Below are 20,201 nucleotides of genomic sequence, written 5' to 3'. Positions count from 1 at the left end.
TATCTCAGGTTTTAAATTTACTCTTAACAAAAGAAAAACCTAACTAGAGAAATTCCCAGGAATCCACAAGGATAATCACAGCTAAGACCCTAAGCATTAGAGGAGAGGGTGCATGAACTGGCCTTCCCCTATAATCAGATTGGTGACTACCTGAGTTAAATTCATAGAACCTTCATCCAGCAACTGATGGAGGCAGATATGGGTATCCACACCTAAGCACTGGGCTGAGGTCCCACAGTCCAGTCCAAGAGAGAGAGGAGCAATAAAATGAGCAAAAGGGGTCAAGACTATTTTTGGGGATATCTATAGGAACAGCTGACCTGAGTTAGTGGGAGCTCACTGACTCTGGATTGACAGCAGGGGAACTTGCATAGAACCAAACTAGGTCCTCTGAATGTGGGTGACAGTTGTGTGGCTTGGGCAGTCTGTGGGGCCACTGGCAGTGGAACCAGGATTTATCCCTAGTGCTTGAACTGGCCTTTTGGAGTCAACTCTCTTTAGAGTGTTATCTTGATAAGCCTAGAAACAGCAGGGAGGGCCTTGGTCCTGCCTCAAAGTCATGTGCCAGACTTTGTTGACTCCCCATGGGAAGCCTTACCTTTTCTGAAGAGTGGAGGGGAGATGGAGTAGGGGAAAGTAGGGGGAGCAGGAAAGGGGATTGGTAAATAAAATGAAAAAAAGATTGTTTTAAAATATAAAATGATTAAAAAAGAAAAGCTTATGGAAAGAAACCTGTTGTGAGGCAGAGGCAGGCAGATCTGAGTGAGTCCTATACCACCTTGGTCTACAAAGTGAGTTCCGGGATACCCAGGACTGTTACACAGAGCAACCTACTCTCGAAAAAACAAGAGAGAGAGAGAGAAAGGCAAAGAGACAGAGAGAGCCAGTCACAAAGACACACACACACATAGAGAGAGAGAGAGAAAGAGAGAGGGGGAAGCCTCAAAGATGAGTAGATGCCCTTGAAAGAGACAGACTTGTGAAAGTAAGGACAGTGCAGAAGAGGAGCTGCAATGTCCCTGCCGGACACCAGTGACAGGAAACAGGACTCTGTCTTCAGCTGTTGCCCCTGGAGGGGTATTGCATGCAGTTCAGAACTCTCAGGGTGTCCTGGTACGTGGGGAAGATGAGGAGGGTCCTCATCTTGAGCTGTGATTCCTCAGCCATGAAAAGGGGAGAATTAAGGGTGCCCTCAGCACTGCACATGGCTGTCAATGGCAAGTGCTTAGTCAAAATACAGCCAATTGTAGTGAGTTATAACATCCATGATTCTAGTTACAAAAGTAAACTACTGAAATGAAAAATACTGGATGAAGTCAAGAGTTGGGTGGTTGTTGTACCCTGTACCGGGAAGGTACAGGACCCTGAAAGATTGACACCAGAGTGTCACTTTGTGGTGATAGAAAATTCTTTACCTTGATTGTCCCAATGGCTCCAGGAACCCTTATCTGTGACTAATGGTCAAAGACTACAGTAAGCACATGGAAATGAGTGCAGTCAAAACAAATATGATTGAAGTGTGTTCTGAGGTCAATCTTTTTGGGCAGGCATGACAAAGAAAAGCTGTTTACCACATGGCAATCAGGAAGCAAAAGGAGTGACAGGAAGGAGACACAGCCAAGATACAACATTTAATGACAAGCACCCAGTGACCCATTGTCTCTAAGTATACCCCACTTCTTAATAGACCCCTCAGAACTTTACTCATTCAACAAGTTAAACTACTCATCATGTCAGAGTCTTCCCCAAGCCATCTCTGAAACTCAGACACAGCGGGAAGCAAAGTCTATTAGCATGCATATTGTCTGCAATCCGTCTACGTGGACATCGTGATGACATTCACACCTCACCCTCTTCCCCGCTATATCTCCATTAAGATAAGTTCAGTGCTTTGCAAGGAAAAACTATAGGAGATTTTTGAAGAACCCTGACAAGTTTCAGGATGGGTTTCTAGAGTTGACTTTCCTATCCCTGCTGGGTAAAGTTGATAGTGGCCTTGTTCCATGGTTGTCCATATGACATAAATAAAAAAGTAAATACAAAAGGAAGGAAAGGGCTGTGGGCACCACTCTCCCACAGAGTACTATGTACAGGGTGGACAGTGATGCCATTCTGAGGAAAGCCCTCAAGTGGGATTACAGTTGTGAGATCCTCAGGAAACAGATTCAAGTATCAATCACATGGTTGGCTCAGGGCAAGAGGCTGAGTGTAGACAGAGTAAGTGTGCACAGTCAGGGGCTCCTCCCCATGGAGCCATGAGCCCTACCATGGAGTCCACTCCCATGGGCCATATTCCCTCCATTGATATTAGCTATTACCATTGCTACACACAGTTTCTACGTCCAGATGCCAGAACGTTGCTCCTCATCGCTCTCATGTGCACATTCAATCCCTTCTCATGGCACAACTTTTTCAGCTGATCAACTTTGCCCTGGATCCTACCAGGACAGGAGGCCACTGTCTTGCTTAGGATTTCCATAGCTGGCAGGACCACTTTATTATCAGCTAGTTATGTGACTTTGGCAAGTTAGTTACCCCTTCCTGATTTAGTGCCATTGTTATTGAAATTTAGTATAAGAGGAACAGTATCATGCACATGGAGTGCTTAGAATATGGTCAGCACACAGTAGGTGCTCCTTAAAGTTAGCTTGGAAAGCCTAGTGTGAAGAAACCAGAGTCAAAAGTCTCCTTGTAAGAGACAGGACTCAAGAACTCATTTGAGACAAGTGAGAAGTGTGTAGGCATGTTCAACCATGTCCCCAGGTTCTGGTTCCCTTTCCTCCCATGTGAAGAGCTGTAACAACAGGATCCTTCTGTGTGCTGAGAGGACAGGGAGCCCACAGTGCAGCTGCACAGAGCTAGGTTGACCCTGACAGTCCTTCCTGAGATCTGGAGCCCCAGCTATGACCAGTAGGAATGGAAATTCAGTCATATAGGACATAGTGATGACAGTGTCAGATGAGCAACAGATCAGAGATGGAAAACCAAGTGCCAGCAGCCTCCCAAAGCCCAGAGAGACCAGTAGCAGGGTTATAGTCAGGGCTTAATAGATTGTGAGTGGCTCTAGAAAGGAGGTCTAGGTAGAGGCTAGGACATCAGGCTGGAAGGAAAGGAGTAACTGAAGGCACAGAAGAGGCCAACACACTAGCAGCAAAAAGAGTATTTATCCCCAGTTCATGAACTGACATTTTTGAGCCCATTCCCTATGGAGAGATACCTTGCTCAGCCTAGATAAAGGGCAGAGGTCCTGCCACAAGTGACTTGACAGATTTTTTGATTCCCCACGGGAGGTTTCGCCCTCTCTGAGGAGTAGATGCGGGGTAGGATGGGGGAGAAAGTGGATGGAAGGGGTGAACAGGAGGGAGAGGGAACTGGGATTGGTATGTAAAGTAAGATTATTTTCAAAAGAAAAAGAAAAAAAGAAGCGACCAACAGGGACATGCACGGGGGAGAAGGGACATTTATCAGCCATGCTCTGCTCTCATACTCCATGGTGTGCAGAGCTGTGCTTAGATGTGCCCTCCATATGCTGTCTTTGCTACAGAGTTCTCAGGTGGCTTTTCTGTTCTAGTCAGAGATCCCTAAATATCAGGAGGGTTGAGACAGCTTCCAAAGTCAGTGCAGTCTGAAGACAATTTGCACAATTCAAGAATCAGAGGGACCCAGGCTCTATCCCAGAAGAAAATACATCACTGTCGTGTTGTCCAAATTCAGAAGACTTCCAGCCTAGCGTTTCCTACAGCTGCATCGCAAATGCTCTTGAATCTTTACATGTGGCCTTGACTTGTTCTGTGTGATGCTTGTGCCTTACCTCATCTGTCATAGGAGGAGACAGCTGTGGTACCTGGTGCTATGAAGGAGCATGGAGCACACAGGGCGGTGGATGACAATCTTCAAAAAGAACAGAATAGGAAGAGGTTTTTAGAAGCTTTTCCTTGTTTGGAAAGGAAGCTTGAGGCAAACGTCAGAATGCTCTGAGTTCTGGCTGCCCATATAGAACAGATTCACAGGGGCCCTGCCATCTCCACATTGGTGACCCGTTCCAAAGACACTGCCACTGGAACCCTGGACATCGCTGGTATACTTCTGGCACCGTTCACCCAGGGAGCATTCTGCTGCTCTTAGGAGTGGGGCTGAAGCTGGGGTAACAGCACTGCAACTGGTGTCACCACTACCTGTGACAAGCAAGTTGTCACATGAAGCTCAAGACAGACGCCCAGTTGCAACTGCTAGGCATATCCAAATATGGTTTCAGTGACCCTGACTAGTGTTTCTAGAAAGATATCTACAGCAACCAAAGATATCAACAAAACTTTGAAAGCAATCAGACAACATGGCTGTGCCATCAAGGTGGCCAGGAGGATTGTCACTGAAGGACTCCCTGCCCAGTTTTCTCCTCGGGTGTGAAATGCCTTTGAAGTTTCTTCCTGGTCACTGAAGAGAGTAGACCGAGTCAGAGAGACAGCATTGGGATTGTGTTCCTTGCACAGGATGTGTAGAACCTTGTAGCAGACTCCATATGTCTACACAAGAGGGCAAAATCAAGGCTGGCTGAAGCATTAAGACAGGTAGCTGGGGAGTTTGAGGAGTCTGTAGAACTCATCCAAACCACATGTCCCTAAGCAGCACAGGGGTGAAGGAAGATGACCTGGACACAGCAGGGCGCAATGGAACCTTTTGTTAGAGGGTGAAAGGGTGAGAGCAAATCTATGGAACTGAACACTGAGGAGTGTGTAAATGTGGGGTTGAGCACAGGGTTAACATGCATCAAACAAAACTCAGTAGCTGGAATCTGAAGCAAGGGGCCAGAGGAGACAAGAGTAGGGGAAATGGACTGAAATACAGAGATGGCTGTGTAGCAAAGACCATTGATAAGGTAGGAAAACTGAGGTCCTGAAAATAGGGAAAGGCAGAGTGAGAGTCTTGAATGGAGAGAAGACACAGCGACTCTACCATCTTCCTCCTCACAGGACTATGTGATGTCAGCCAAGCCACAGCCCTTCCTCTCCAGCAGCAACAGCACCAACTCATGCTCTGTCCATCAGAAAGTGACTTCTGGATAGTGACAGCGGTGGCAGTGGTGCTGAGGGCGGTAGTGGTGGTGACAACAGAATGGGTGGAACCTATGGTAGGGGTAGGGCACCCAAAGGACCAATGGAATTAACATGGATCCCCCTGTGCAGTGCTGAGCAGTGATGGTGAATGTGAGAAGGAAATATGTGTAACACATTTGTCACCTTTAATGAGCACCAAGTTACACTACTGTTTACACTGTGGAAGCTTAAATAATGATTCCTGCCTGAGGGCTCGAGGATGATATAGAAATTAAACTAATTAAAATTACACTTCTGGGACTGGAGAGATGGCTCAGGGTTTAAGAGCACTGCCAGTTCTTCCCAGCAACCACATGGTGGTTCCCAACCATCAGTAATGTAGTCTGGTGCCCTCTTCTGGCCTGCAGGAATACATGCAGGCAGACCACTGTCTACATAATAAATACATAAATCTTTAAAAACATCATTTCTAATATACTTATGATAAAGTGCTAACCTCAGATTTGTGTTCTTGATGCTTCAAGTAAACCACAACTGCACCCTAATGCCCCCTGACCTTGGGAAGGCTAACACTTGGGAAAGCTATCTCTTCAAACAGACATGGCAGAGACTGCTGGAACCACGTAATCCTGCTTTTGTAGGCATGCCTTACTGCATGCCTTAGATTTCCACTCTAAGCACCCTCTGCAGGGGGCTGCACAGGGAACAAACTCAACACTGTGGTTCATCCCATAAAAATAGTAAGAATATCCAGGTTGGGGCTGGACTTTTCAAAGCACTAGCTGCTGGGTCCAGGCCAGAAAGAGAAAAATAAGCCTAAGCTCTCCAGCTGTGTGTGCTGCTTCCTTCTGTGTTGGCCAATTTTTCCACAACACATTCAGGGCCTAGTGAGTGCAGACCAATTTTATCAGAAAGCAAACTTCCTGTGGTGTGTAGTGTCTACCCATTTGGGGTCAAAGAAACATGTGTTTGGCCTGGCAGGATGGCTCAATGGATGAAGGCGCTTTCCCCCAAACATGGTGATATGAACTTGATCCTGGGGACTCCCATGGTAGAAGGTGAACACTGACCACCTCAAGCTTTTCTCTGACAACCCTAAGCCTGCTATGATACACACCACCCCAACCCCTACAACACACACACACACACACACACACACACACACACACACACACACACACACACAGAGTTTATAATTGCAATTAAATATCTTTTGTAAAAGATACTGAGGTTATCTGAAATTGAAAGACAGAATGAGATGTAGCCCATAAGACTCAGTTTCTTCCAGAGCTGGGAGTAGCAGTGCTGGCCAAGACAATGTCTCAGGTCACCTGACTCTAGCTCTCCTATGCTGTATAGGCTTGGTTTGAATAAACGTCATTGACAGTTCAGGGGAAAATGGATAGCAGTCAACCATGCGAGAGAAAGTGGCATGGGACAAAGAAATAAAAAGTGCTGAGATGCCACCTACTATAGTCTTTAATGGGGAGCTATGGACTACCTGAGGTTGAGGGAAGCAGGAAGCCAGGTGGCCTGCCAGGGCTTAGAGGGAGGGCTTGTGGGGTGAGCAGGATAATGGACATTCACCATAGCCAGAGAGTGTCTGTTCTTGTCTCACTGACATCGAGGACAGCAGGCACATTTCTAACAATGACAGCACAGAGTCCTGTGGTAATGACCATGTGCCACTGAAATGGCAGGGAGACGGTACAGAAAAGCAGGGTGGGATTTCTCATGACCACTCTTGATGGCTGCATCTCAAGATGGCTGCAGTCAAGCCAAGTTGGGTCCCTGCAATGACACACTGAACCTGTGTAGTTTGGGCTGACTGATAACCGAGCTATCACATGCCTAGCTTCTCTTCATCGTGAACATTGTGTGTGGTGTCAAGGAATTGAGTCCTCCATTGCCTTCATGTGCAATCTCTCTCTCCCTCTCAGTCAGGCACTTCCTTTGGTCTCTACCATATACAGATCCCTCTGGAGCAATGGTTGAAAACCATGCCTGTCAGTATGGCTGGGCACATGTGAATTCCTCCCCATCATGAAAGGCCAAGATTACCTAGGCTCAGGGACCTGTATAAAGGGGCCAGCTACAGAGAGATAGCTAGGCAGCAGAACCCCGCCTCCTATATGCTCTTGGGTCCCTCACTGACCTGCAAAAGCATCCATAAATTTCTTCTGTCACTGCCCCCTGCATATTTTCTGAAGGAGTCTTCTTGGTCTTGAGAGCATAGATTTGGTTAAATACCAGCTTGAAACTCCTTGATGGCTGCAACTACCCTTTAGATAAAATCCTACAATTTCATGATAAATACAGGTGAGTGTTGTACCCAGGGGGTTCAAAGCACCTCCAGGGGTAAGGATCACACAGGGGCTTATCAAGGACTGATTCTGGAGCCTGTTGAGTGACTGTGAGGAATGACAGAGGAAGAGCAGTAGTGATAAAATGACAAATTCTTCATTCCACTGTTCACATGGATGACTAAACCTGACAGAACGTTCTGAGGAGGCTTTAAGGGACCATCCTCAGAATCTTCTGTTATGGAGAAGTGACAAGGGTTAGGGTTAGTGTGAGTCCACACTAACTGCATCAAGTCTCCATGTATCCATGGACACAAATGAGTGGAAGTCCTCCCTATACAGGAGCATTGTGTGGGGTGTACAAACCTATCCCAACACCACCTGTCACTCCTAGGGAAGCTTCAGTGCTCAGTGAGCCCCTTAGTGCCTACAACCTTGCTGAAGACTTCTTACTGTTTCTCTAATTGGCATTGGTCCGGGTTCCCCAGTGACCTGCAATAGATTCTTCCATTTCTCCTGAAGAAGTCCACAGAGCTATTGTCACTTTTTGTTTGTTTGTTTGTTTGTTTGTGTTGTTTTTGTTTTTTCAAGACAGGGTTTCTCTGTGGCTTTGAAGGCTGTCCTGGCACTCGGTCTTGTAGACCAGGCTGGCCTCAAACTCACAGAAATCTGCTTGCCTCACCTCCCAAGTGCTGGGACTAAAAGCGTGTGCCACCAACACTCGGCCCTATTGTCACTTTTTAACCTGTCATCCAAATAATGTGTTTCACTTCTTTGTCAAATATTATCCATTTTCTACTTTACATTTTTTCTTGATGTTCCTTGGGGACCGAGTACATCGGGCTCCAAGTGCTAAAGTTTCCCTTGGGCCTAGATCACTGACTTCATTCATGATAACTATGCAATCAGAGCTCTAGGTGGAAAACAACAGAATTAGAGTTGGCTGATTTGAACAAAAAGAGACCCATTAAAAATTATACATTCAGAGGATAGAAAAGAACAAAATCAACTCAAGAAAGGAAAGTGTGGACACCCTCTCAGTGCTCAGCCATCAGATGGCTTAGGTCCAAACACCTTGACCTCTAAGGCCTCACAATTGCAAATTCCCAGGAGACAACAATAGGTTGGTTGAGGTGGGTGGATTCTTGGACTATCTAACCAAGGAATGAAGAGAGAAATAGATGATAGAGGTACACCCTGAAGGGAGTCACAAACCAAGCAGTATGTGAATGTGCAATTATTCAGCACTCACATCCTTGGGTTTAGCCATCTGTGTCTTCCTTCTCAACCAGACACATAACCTCGTAACCTGCCATAGATCTGGAAAGCCCCGGACAAGAGCAAGTAAACACAACCCACTTCCCAAGATGATGGAATACACAGATACTCACTGTCTGCATCTCAAGATCAGACCACATTTCAGGGCTTCCAACTTACTACTGTGTCAATTTCCCTGTGTGTTTGTGTGTGTGTGTGTGTGTGTGTGTGTGTGTGTGTGTGTGTGTGTGTGTGTGTAGGAAACAGAATGGTACAATATAGGCTATGATCTGCAATTGCTGCCTTGTAGACTGTACTGTCAACATTGCAGTTGGTGCTTCTATCTGGCTATGGAGACTGGCTTTGGAATATGTTGTATAGCTTGCGTCAATAGCAGCAACCATTGGAGACCAAACAAGACACATCTCCCTAGTCTACTACAACAGAGGAGGTGGTATCTAGGGATATTTGAGGTACAATGTCATGACAGTGACACCAGGCAACCATCTGTGTAGTGAATAAGGAGCCAGTGGTGCCCTTATACCATCCAGCAGAACTACCTGGTGGAGTGACTATCATGGACCCCCTTTCTCTCCTCCCCACTCCTATTTGGGAACCACTGAAATTGAAGCTGGATCCTCTCTCTCCTTAAAGCTCACTGGCACCATCCTGAGGACTCTGCAGAGAGGCAAGCCACAGGCTCTGTGCCAATCACTAGATCCTGTCTTAAGGGAATCACAGGGCTGCTGTGTTTCCTCTGCAGATAAACCTGCTAATCCTGACCTTTGCACTTGCGTCAACCTGAAGGTGAGTTTTCTGCACTTTGTCATCAAAATATGATAATTGTGAGTGACACCCCATCCCCTAATTCTGTTCCTCTATGATCTTCCTTGAAGTTATTAGCTCTTGTTATTTGGGCACTGGTGTCTCATCTGAGCAAAGACAAATGGGATTCTTCTTGGATTCAGACAGTCGACTAGACTCACCACCTGGGGCAAGTGTCTGCCTCTTCTGCTGCCATGTGGTCACCCAGAGCTATGACCCTGGAAAGTACCTCTCTCTATTTTCTGTGTTTTGCAGCCCTGGGATGTCTGTCTCTTGAGTGAGTTCTGAAGCCCCATTTCATATAGATTGTTGGAAAACACCTGTTCCTACTTTGTGATGTCCCTAAATAAAGGGAGACCAGTAGAGAGATGGACCCATGTTTCAGGGCACCTTCTACAGTATCCAGCATGTTTGAGTTGAGCACACTCTCCATTATATGGACTGGACTGATGTAATAAGCAGGATACCCAGATGCCTTGGCTGCTGACCCTCTGAGGTCCCCTAGGTGGTGCTAGTGTTCATCCTCTGCTTGCCAAAGCCATTGCAAGTTTGTTCTCCTTGGCATTAAGGTCATACTCCCAATAGCTGCAATAGCCTCTAGACCAAAGGTCTTTTCGGCATCCCCACCTCTAAACTGGCAACTGCCCTGAATGACATTTCTTGTCATGGCGCTGGTCAACTGAACTATACTTCAGCATATCTTCAGGATGCCCAGGTGGGATGGGCTCTGCTTAAGTACCTGGAGGATGAGAATCTTAATCTCTCTTTCAGGTGAATCTGCAGCCAGGTCCTGATTAAACTCCAGTCAAATGTGCAAGTGTGTTGGCAACAGTAGTGCAGAGATCCAATACCACCTGCTGTCCTCTCAAGAGTAGGAACGGCTACCAAGCCCTAAGGATATATGTGTGGAATGGAACCTTCCCTGATACAAGGGTCATTTGACCACTGAAGTCCAGCCATGTTATATCTCCTACTGCCTAGATCAAACCTGAGGTATTCCACAGCCATTGCTACCTGAGATTGTAGACACAAAACTTTTCTGTCAGCAGTGGGCTTTGCTTCCTCTATTTGAGGGTTATGGGAGCCAATCTGGCAGCCAGGGAGTCTGCCATGGCAGATGCTGGGGTTGCACAGAGGAATCAGTGTGTGAGGGGTCTGAGTGCAGAGCAGAAACAGGAGGCAGAAGAATCCACACAGGCAGGTGTCTAGGCACTGTGCCTGCCACCCTCAGCAGCTCTGTCCTCATCAACCAACTGGGACAAGGATGTTCTGCTGAAGTGAGAGAAGGGAGGGGATGAGGTGTGTTAGGGCACTGGGGAAGCTTCCAGAACAGGAAAGGGCAGGGGCTGATCTGTGGAGAGTTCCCCAGTTTGTGGTGGTGGTGGGTCTTACCACCATGGGGAGCCCCACAAGAGATGGATTGGCCAGAGCAGAATAGTAATATTAAGATGATGTCAGCTAGGTGGGTGGGACTGTGGCTGACACCCTCCAAGTCTCCATTCCTGGGTGTTGATTGGATCATGGCTGTTCAAGTGAGACTTTCAGTTTCCATTTCCCTGCTCGGTCCATCACCCTAGAGGCTGCTTCTCCTTATGACTCAGATGTGCAGCTGGTGGCTGGATCTACACAGCTAAGGCCATCTGGGTCCTGCTTGAGCACATCCAGGGCGAGAATCCTTGGTAAATAGAACCTCTTCGGCTCCTCACCCTCCTCATACTCACAATTTTACCTTGGGAAAGAGGGATAATTGCCTCATTCCTGGGATGAACTCAGTGAACTTAGGTATCATTGCCAGCCCGGAGTTCAGAAGAACTTGCAGCCTGATTGGTATCTGGTTTTTTCTCTCTGCACTACACTCAAGGAAGGATGGACAAGCCCTCAGATTGGATCATCATGCCATCTGGGGCTCAGCTCAGGAGCTAGGATGCCTAGGATCTGGCCAACAGACTCCTGATAGAAAGTAGATTTATGGGTGTCCAGCCGCTGAGGAAATGGTGATACTGAAGGATGTGGAGGAGGGCAGGAGGCAGAACTCACTGGTCCTTGTGAGCATCCTGAAGCTGGACCAGGACCGTGGCTGCCTAGACCAGGTGGGGACAAATGTTGACTTGGAGATATAAGAAGCCCAGAGATTGTGCCACAGACTGTCTCTGAGTATGTAACCGACCATGCCCTGGGGGAAACTGAGGACCTAGGGGGTGTTTTGCTGAGGAGTCTGTGAAACAGGCTAAGCAAGTGAGCAAACACATGCCCACCTCCTCCAGGCCTCCCCTGGGCTCTGTTCAATCTGTAGGGAATGGAGAAGAGAGAAATGGTTCCCTGAGTATTAGGTGGGAAAGGGTGTCAGTGTGGGGAAAGGGATGGAAAATGTGAACAAACACATAAACAGCACACTGAGCAGCTTGCTAATCTCAAGGTCAAAGGTCAGACTTCAGGTGTGTGTGTTGAGGGAGAGGTTTTAGTCCTCTGTGCCTGTAGAAGCAGAGAACCATGTAGGGGCAACCTATGTGTCTATACATGCAAAGAATATTCTAGAAATTTTGGGGTTATCATTTTCTCCTCAAAGTCAGACCTTGTATATAGTTGTCCCAACCCGCAGGACAGCAACCTAGAGCAAGAAGTCCAGGGAGGGGAATGGGGACAAGAAACGAGAGAGAATGACCACAAGACAGGATTCTGATCAAGTGGCAGATTTTGTTTTTTCCAGGCTAGCTTCTATAGTCAGTAGTATGGGGTAAAGGGGAGGGGGAGAAGAGGCCAAGAGCCAGGTGTTAGTTCAAGCAGGATGTTAGAAAACTATAGAAAGAAGATGTTGGCAGGGTAAAAAGTACATGGGTGGTGGGGAGAGGGAGGGTTATCTAGGTGAGTGGTGGGACGAAGGAGGGTTGCTTAGGTAAGTGGGCCTGTGGTTGGAACAAAGGACTGACATCTGGGTCATGTTGTTCCTTCTGGGTGTTCATGCTTCTAGAAGCCATTTATAATCAAAAGACAGTTCTATAACTGTGTGGCTTGCCAAGTTTGGCCTAAAGGTTCATGCCAAGGTGTATGGGTCCCAACAATTGTATATAGTACTTTCCCTCTCAGAATCTCTCTTTTTTGTTTGATAAACAGTGTTAGGATTGGCTGCTCTGTTCATCCCTAGCAGGGCACTGCTCTCCTTGGTAGCTGGATGATTGGCACACACATGCCCCAGAGGCCATGGGAAACTGGGTACCAGGAAGTCTGAGCTTGTTTCTGATCCCAAAGATTTTCAGACAGAAGAAGCCATGCCCCACATCCTGGTTCTCAGAACTATCAAGGACTTTGGGTACAGATGGTGAAAATAATTCAAACTTTTTTCACTTGAACTAATTAAAAAAATATCCCAACACAGTGCACATAAGAAATGACACACCCATAGTTCCCTGTCACACTTGGCTCTACCAAACTGTGTTTCAACATTTGTCCCACAGGCTTCCAAAAGGGTTTGTTTCCTAATATTTTATTTCTGGGTCTGAGCTGCAGAACTCCCCTGGAACAAGTAGACTCTCGTGAGTGGTGTGATGACTAGACTTGATTGTCAACTTGACTACATCTGGAATTAAATTAAAACCCAAATGTGGGGCACACCTGTGAGGTGATATTTGCTTAATTTGAAATCCTATGCCAGATCCTTGAGATGGGAAGACATGACCTTAATACAGATCTTTTGAGGAGGGAAGCCCTGACTCATATCTAGGTCACGCCTTCTGCTGGAAGCCTATATAAGGACATAGAACAGGATGCTTTTGATCATTGCCTGCTTGCTTTTGCCTAACTAACAAGTCCACTCCTTCACTTGCATTAGAGCTTCCTTCTTTAGGATTCCAGCAGATACTAATGACCAGCTGAGACATCCAACCTAGCAGACTGAGCAGCTACTGGAGTCTTCAACCTTCCATTGGTGGGCAGCCATTGTTGGATTAGCTGAACCACAGCCTGTGAGTCATTCTAATAAATCCCCTTTCTATATATATGAAGAGATTTATTCTATGAGTTCTGTTACTCTAGAGAACACTGGCAAATACAGATGGTCATCTATCCCTATGCCCCCACTTTGGCCTTAAAGTCACTCTGACCTGTACCTGGTACTGCTGGGAGGTTTCCATGGACTCACTCTGCTTCTGCCTCCTGGATATAAAGGATAATATGCCACCTGGCAGATTACAGTCCTGGGTGGGTGTTGCTGACTGTCCTACAAAACTCCACAACCTTCCTCAGCCCAATGGCCACAATAGGGATGAGTACCCAGAGATGAGTCAATGCACATTCCAGATATTTAAATTATTTTGCCCATAAATAAGATGGATCTCTATATTAATGTGATTTTTTTGAACCTGCCAATGATGAAATGACTCCATCCCTTAAGTCCTTAGCTCACCTTAAATCCAAAGGTCCTTTTAGCATTGTTGAACAGGAATGATGCCAGCCTGAAGAATTGACCCTGGGTTTCACTTTAGAGAGGGGTCTTCAGAACACCTGCCATGTCTCAGACTTACTCTTACATTTTTTTAAAATGTACTTTCTGTTGCATTATGAATTCATGTGAATATGAGAAGGCTTGAACAAGGCGAGCGTGCACATATCCGGGATCATAACACTTGGGTGTGGCAGGCCTAAGATTAGGAGTTTACGGTTCTCCTAGGCTACACAGTGAGTTTGAAATCAGCCTAGGCTATGTACACACTTGGAAGGTCTGGGCAAGAACTGAGTCATCAGTTACAAGGGCAGAGTTTAGTCCTGAGAGTGAGCCACCGTATCTTCAGCTGTCACCATGGGAACACATCATCCACTCTCATTTTGGTCAGGTCCCAGGAGGAGCTGGTGCCGCCAACCCACACTGCTAAACACATGTTCTTTCCTTTGCCAGCTTCCAGGCAACCCCATAGACTCCTGAGCACTGGTCAGAAGGAAGGACTGAGCATCCTCACCCACTGCCTGTGTGAGATGTTAGTGCCTGAACCCAGTCCTTCTACTTCTACAGCTGTCATAAGGAAATAGTCTCAAATGCAGGCACTAACAGGCAACGAGAACATTCTTTGCATTGCTATTTGCATAATGATTAGGAACACCACAAGGTCCAGGATCAGGGAGAAGAGCAGGTGTCAAGGGCACCACACAGCAGGCTGGGACCATCCTGATAGGACAAGGATATCACAGAAGCAAGGAGAGGTCTCCTGGGACCACAGAGGACCCTAGTGAACATACGAAGATGAGGACCTGGTACTGGGCACAGGCAGTGCTGTGGATAGAGAAGCATTTATAGCACACACACACACACACACACACACACACACACACACACACACACACACACACACAAATACTATGATGCACACATGTAATATAAACACAAGGGAATGCATTTGTGTTTTTAAGACAGTGGAGCTTAGTCATATGGAAGTGAGATATGGGTTAACATGCTCTGGGTTCAAGTCCTCACTCTGTCAACACTGAAAACTCACACACATTAGCCAAATATGTGCCTGTTCCACCTCCTTGACATGGAGTCAGAAGGTCTCAACCTAACAGAGCATGTGCAAAGAATTTATGTATGAGTAAGGAACCCAGAGCATCATGGACGGCAAGTGCCGTGTTTTGGAAGAGGAATGGCTCCCATAGGGTCATATATTTGATACCTGGTAATTAGGGTGTGGCACTACTTGAGAGTAGTTAGGAAACCTGGTGTTGTTGGAGTAGGTGTGGCCTTGTTGAAGGAAGTGTGCCACTGAGGTGGGCTTTGACATCTCAAAAGCTCAAGGCAGGCCAGTGTCTCTCTCTTCCTGCTGCCTGTGAATCTGGATGTAGAAATCTCAACTATAAAAGCACCGGTCTTCGTGCATGCCACCATGCATTCCACCATTATGGTAAATGGAGTAAACATCTGAAACAGTCAGCAAGCCTGGATCAAATACTTTCTTTTATAACAGTTGCCTTGGCCATGGAGTCTCTTCACAGCAATAAAACATGGACTTAGTCAGTACAAGAAATTACCACTAATAAAAATTACCATTAATACAAAATACATTAATACTGCAGGTGTCTACCAAAACATTCTTCACCATCTTTCCTTCTACAGGCAGAGTCCATTGTTTCTCCACAGCTGTGTCCTCAACTGACACCTTCTCCATTGTCCCAAACAGTAGAGGAGTCCTCTGTCTTGGAGGGGGAGAATGTACCAGGACTGGAGCCACAAAACTGACTTCTTTAAATAGCAGTCACAGAGCCCAGGAAGCAGGCATGCCTTGGGTCAATTTCTTTCTCTCCTTGGCAGCCATGTTGAATGACCTATGGGTCACCAAATCCCCTGGTCACAGCAGCTGTCCCTATTCTGTCCCACAGGTTGTTTTTCCTCCAGTAGCCTGGACACCAGCTGATCTGTAAGAAAACCTGCCAGGATCCCCTGAGTGACACCAAGACCAGCAGCTGTCATGGGCTCCCCAGGTAATCAATCAGTCTTGTTCTTTGCTGTTGCTCATGGCCTAGGACAGCCAGAGGCTCCCTGCTGAGTGCCTGCTGAGGAATCAAAGATACAAGAGGAGAACCCCAAGGGGGATCGACCATAGAGAGACCCCCAGGCCTGGGTCAGAGAGGCCCCCCCTTCCTGGTCTTGTATAGGGTGAATTCTCAGGAGGCTCCTCAATTACCCAGCCTGAAAAATGGAAGCCAGCAGGGAGGGAGGGAGGGAGGGAGGAAAGGGAGTTGAAAGAAGAAGAGAAAGAAGAATGGAGAAAACAGGAGGCAGGAAGATTGAGATGGGAGGCAGCTCCAGCCCCCTCATGGAGGTTTGCTCTCAGCTGACCCTGGGGGAATTTTCCCTAAGGAGGGAGCCCATCCTGCTCCAGGTCAGGAACCCACCTGTCCTAACTGCCTCAGCAGGAAACTACTGCACCTCAGGGAGTCTGGCCCCACAGTCCATCTCTGTTACCTGGAAACTGCCACCTCAAATTACCTATATCTCCAGGCTGAGTGTCCCCATGTTGCTTCGAGGATCAGAATAACAAACAGGCAGACCAGTGCCTGCTGTATAGCCAGTCCTCCCTGTTGGTTGCCTCTTCTCCCTGGACCCCATTAATTCCAATGGATCCAATGCCCATTGCAGGCTCTTAAGGCTCCTGTCCTGCACTGCAGGAAAGGTGCTTGTTTACCAGCTGTGTCTACCTAAGGTGGGCCTGATGGCTCCTTTTCTCATTTAAAAGAAAAGTCTGGATTGAAGCTGAACCTACCCAAAAAAAAAAAAAAAAAAAAGCTGGGCGCTGGTGGTGCATGCCTTTAATCCCAGCACTCCAGAGGCAGAGGAAGGCGGATCTATGTGAGTTTGAGACCAGCCTGGTCTACAAGAGCTAGCTCCAGGATGGCCTCAAAAGCCACAGAGAAACCGTGTCTGGAAAAACCAAAAGAAGAGAGAGAGAGAGAGAGAGAGAGAGAGAGAGAGAGAGGAAAAGAAAAAGGAAAAGAAAAAGAAAAAGATAAAGAAAAAGAAGAAAGAAACAAAAACCTCCACCTTCAGTTGGTTCCTAACCAGTAACTACCCTATACACATTGTTAGACCCCGGAAAAACTCAGGTATCTGGGGTCCCAGGCCACGACCTCGGTCACCCCAATCACCAGGGAGATTCGAGAGCTTGATGCAAACTGCATGAGGCTAATTGTTTTTTAACCAGCTAACCCCATGTTAGCTCGGGTCTTTCACCCACCCACAAAGGCGGACCTAGCAAAGATCGAAACGGCTGCTGAGCCATCTTGTAGGTCAGCGTAAGGGGAGTGTCTAGGGGCACGCACAGGCTCAGGATTGGTGTGCCTCCAGCTTGGAGGGCTTGCCCAGTGTTGATTGGCCAACTCGTTGTTATGGCCCATAGGCCCTCCCAGGGTGGTTGCTATGCTCTGTCGTCATTGCTGTGCGCTTGTCCGTAAAGTACACCAGAGTCGTAAAGCATAGCGCCACCAGCTAACTTCATGATTGGTTCCTTTCACGAGGCAGGCACCTAACCTCTAACAAGGCAAGGTCATAACGAGCACAGTTACTGTCACTGCTGCCGAAATGGGGGGTGGTCCCTTCAACATTAATAATCTTCTACATGAAAGAACACCCTACATCAGGAAAGACCCTATTTCCAGAAACCACACTACCAGGAACCACCTACAACTGTCCCACCTACACTAGCCTGATATACACTAGACTTCCAATCCCTGTGTTCTCTGGCTTCTCAAAAATCAAATCATAGCAATCTACCAGCCTTAGCTTCCCTAGTGCTGGGATTAAAGGCATACACCACTCTGCTGCCTCCTTTTCCTTTTAAAATCTTCTATTGGCTTCTATTCATTCTATTCATTCATTCTATTCATTCATTCTATTCATTCATTCATTCATTCATTCAAAGCTTGTTGTTAAAACTAGTGTTACTCAGGCCTGGAGAGATGCCTCAGTGGTTGAGAAGACTGGGCTGCTCATCCAGAGGATCTGGGTTCAGTTCCTAGCACCTACATGGCAGCTAACAACTGTCTGTAACTCCAGTTCTAGGGGACCTGACACCATCACATAGACATAAATGCAGCCATATTTTTAAAATCTCCTATTACTCACTTTGATATTTTTTGTTCATTTTGTGGGTTTTGTTTTTTTTGGGGGGGAGTGTGTTCGTTTGTTTTTTTTGCTTTGTTTTGGTTTGGTTTGGTTTTGGTTTTCCAAGACAGGTTTTCTCTGTGTAATAGCCCTGGCCATCCTAGAATTCATTTTATAGACCAGGCTGCCCTTAAACTAACAAAGATCTGCCTGCATCTGCATCCCAAGTGCTGGGAATAAATGCATTCGCCATCACCACTGGGCTGTTTGTTTGTTTTTTAGGTGATTTAGGAGCTTGTTTTGTTTTGTTTTGTTTTACTTTTATCATATTTTGACTAATGAGAATAGATTTGTTTTGCTTACAATATTGTATGATTATTGTAAGGAAGACAGGTACACAGCTCACATCATGGCACACAAAATGCAGACAGAGCAGTAACAGGAAAGGGCCAAGACAAGATGCACACCCACCCCAAGACTCCAGCTAGGCCCCACTTCCCATGGTGCCTCACCTCAGTCTTTGAACCACTTATTAGCTCAGAGCACTTAGGATCTACTCACATCTGGAAGCTCCCTCACAAACCACCCAAATGAGGGCTACTGATCTCCAAGATATTTATAAGTCCAGTGGATTGAAACTCAGGGTTAATAAGTAACCACTACAGAATCAAAAGTCACCTTTGGTCCTGAGAGTGATTCAGAGATTAAGAGACTTGCTGCTCTTGCAGAGGACATGGGTTCAGTTCCCAACACCCACATCAGGCTCACAGCAGTCTATAACTGCAACTCCAGGGGATCCAAGGCCCTCCTTGGGCACCAGACACTCACATGGTGCATAGACATACATACAAGCAGGCAAATATTCCCATACACAAAATAAAGATCAAAGAGAAAAGTCACATTCAAGGACTGTGCCACAGGCACACAGTAAAAGGAAGCCATCACTGGACTCTCCCTCTTCCTGGGGAAGAGGGGCTCACTTCCTACTTGTTCTGAGCTGAAAAGGACATGTGTATCTGCAAAGCACAATGACATAGCTCTGGTACATTGGTCTTCTCAAGATGTCATCACTAAGTGACACTGGGTAGGTGGCTTTAAAAGAAAAAACTTATTCTCTCCCTGCTCTGGAATCCAACATCCACAATCAGAGTGAGGCAGGTTGTCACTGGGGAGCCCTCTCTTCCTAGTTGGCAGAGGAGCCTGTGCCCTGTGCTGGCCCATGGACTCTTTTATGTGTCTGGAGAGTTGAAGAGAGGCAAGGAAAGAGAGAAAGGGGAGAGGAGGGAAGATAGAGAAGGAGGGAAAGGGAGAGAGGGAGTTTCTTCTGGTTGCTATGAGGACACTAATAACATGGATTAGGGACCTCACTCACAACCTCCCTTGGTTCCTTAACAGCTCTGTCCCCAAATAGAGTCACCTGGGGTTAGAGCTTTTACAAATGAGTTAAGGGACACAACTCAACCCCTACCACTAATGACACCTCAAGGAACAGATGCTGAGAAAAACATTTAACCAGCTGTTCCTGAAGCCATTCAAGTTCTTATGCACTGTCACCTGACCCTATTCTTTTTCTTACCCATCTAGAGAGAAAACTCTTCCTTGAGTCTATGGTTGGGTACCTCCTGGACACAAGGAGCACAGAGGCTCTGAAGTTCCTGCTGACTGAAGAGGAAGCCTGGAAACAGCTTGTGGAAGAAACTGGTTTGTCCAGGTCACCTCCCTAGTGGATGCTAGCAATGCCACCAGAGCCCATGCTTTGTTGTCTTTTTCTGGACAGGAATATTCTGACCAGGAAGAATCAGTAGTTGGGGTCCAGTGTGTCCCTTCTCAGGAAATATTACATTAATGCTGTTTAGTAGCAGGGAACAATTTCTGAATAAGGAGAGATGGCAACCTCAGGGGACAAGATTGTTTCTGCCATGGCTCTTCCTGTGACCATGAGAACTTAGTTTCTTACCTTCCGCTTTATTTGAAGAGCATTGCACTTCATTGTAAGAAAAATAAGAGGATACATATGGAGGGTCAGCATATGGCCGGCACACAGGCCAGCACATAGTAGGCGTTCACTGAAAGTTGATTATTACAAAAGGTTTTGTTTTTAGTCTCTCTCTGTCTCTCTCTTTCTCTCTCTCTCTCTCTCTCTCTCTCTCTCTCTCTCTCTCTCTCTCTCTCTCTCTCTCT

General features: G+C 46.7%; 1 protein-coding gene across 4 annotated transcripts in view; it reads left to right on the top strand.

Moving 5' to 3' along the window:
- The first annotated feature begins 10,986 nt into the window (after positions 1 to 10,986).
- Positions 10,987 to 20,201, top strand: part of LOC100758111 (apolipoprotein L3) — a 13,747-nt gene continuing 4,532 nt past the window's right edge. The window contains exons 1-4 of one of the 4 annotated variants that reach the window (XM_027403907.2): positions 10,987 to 11,118; positions 13,266 to 13,398; positions 15,800 to 15,901; positions 19,605 to 19,731. In XM_027403907.2, the coding sequence (XP_027259708.1) occupies positions 15,889 to 15,901; positions 19,605 to 19,731 (140 nt within the window). In that variant the 5' untranslated portion in view covers positions 10,987 to 11,118; positions 13,266 to 13,398; positions 15,800 to 15,888. Of the gene's footprint in view, positions 11,530 to 13,265; positions 13,399 to 15,799; positions 15,902 to 19,604; positions 19,732 to 20,201 lie in introns of all 4 variants that reach the window. The other 3 variants (XM_027403908.2, XM_027403910.2, XM_027403909.2) reach the window with 3 other exon arrangements.

This window comes from Cricetulus griseus, chromosome 2 (assembly GCF_003668045.3).
Source record: "Cricetulus griseus strain 17A/GY chromosome 2, alternate assembly CriGri-PICRH-1.0, whole genome shotgun sequence".
In the NCBI taxonomy this organism is placed as follows: Eukaryota; Metazoa; Chordata; class Mammalia; order Rodentia; family Cricetidae; genus Cricetulus; species Cricetulus griseus.
The sequence above is the reverse complement of the archived record's forward strand: the minus strand, read 5'-3'. Positions and strand labels throughout refer to the sequence as shown.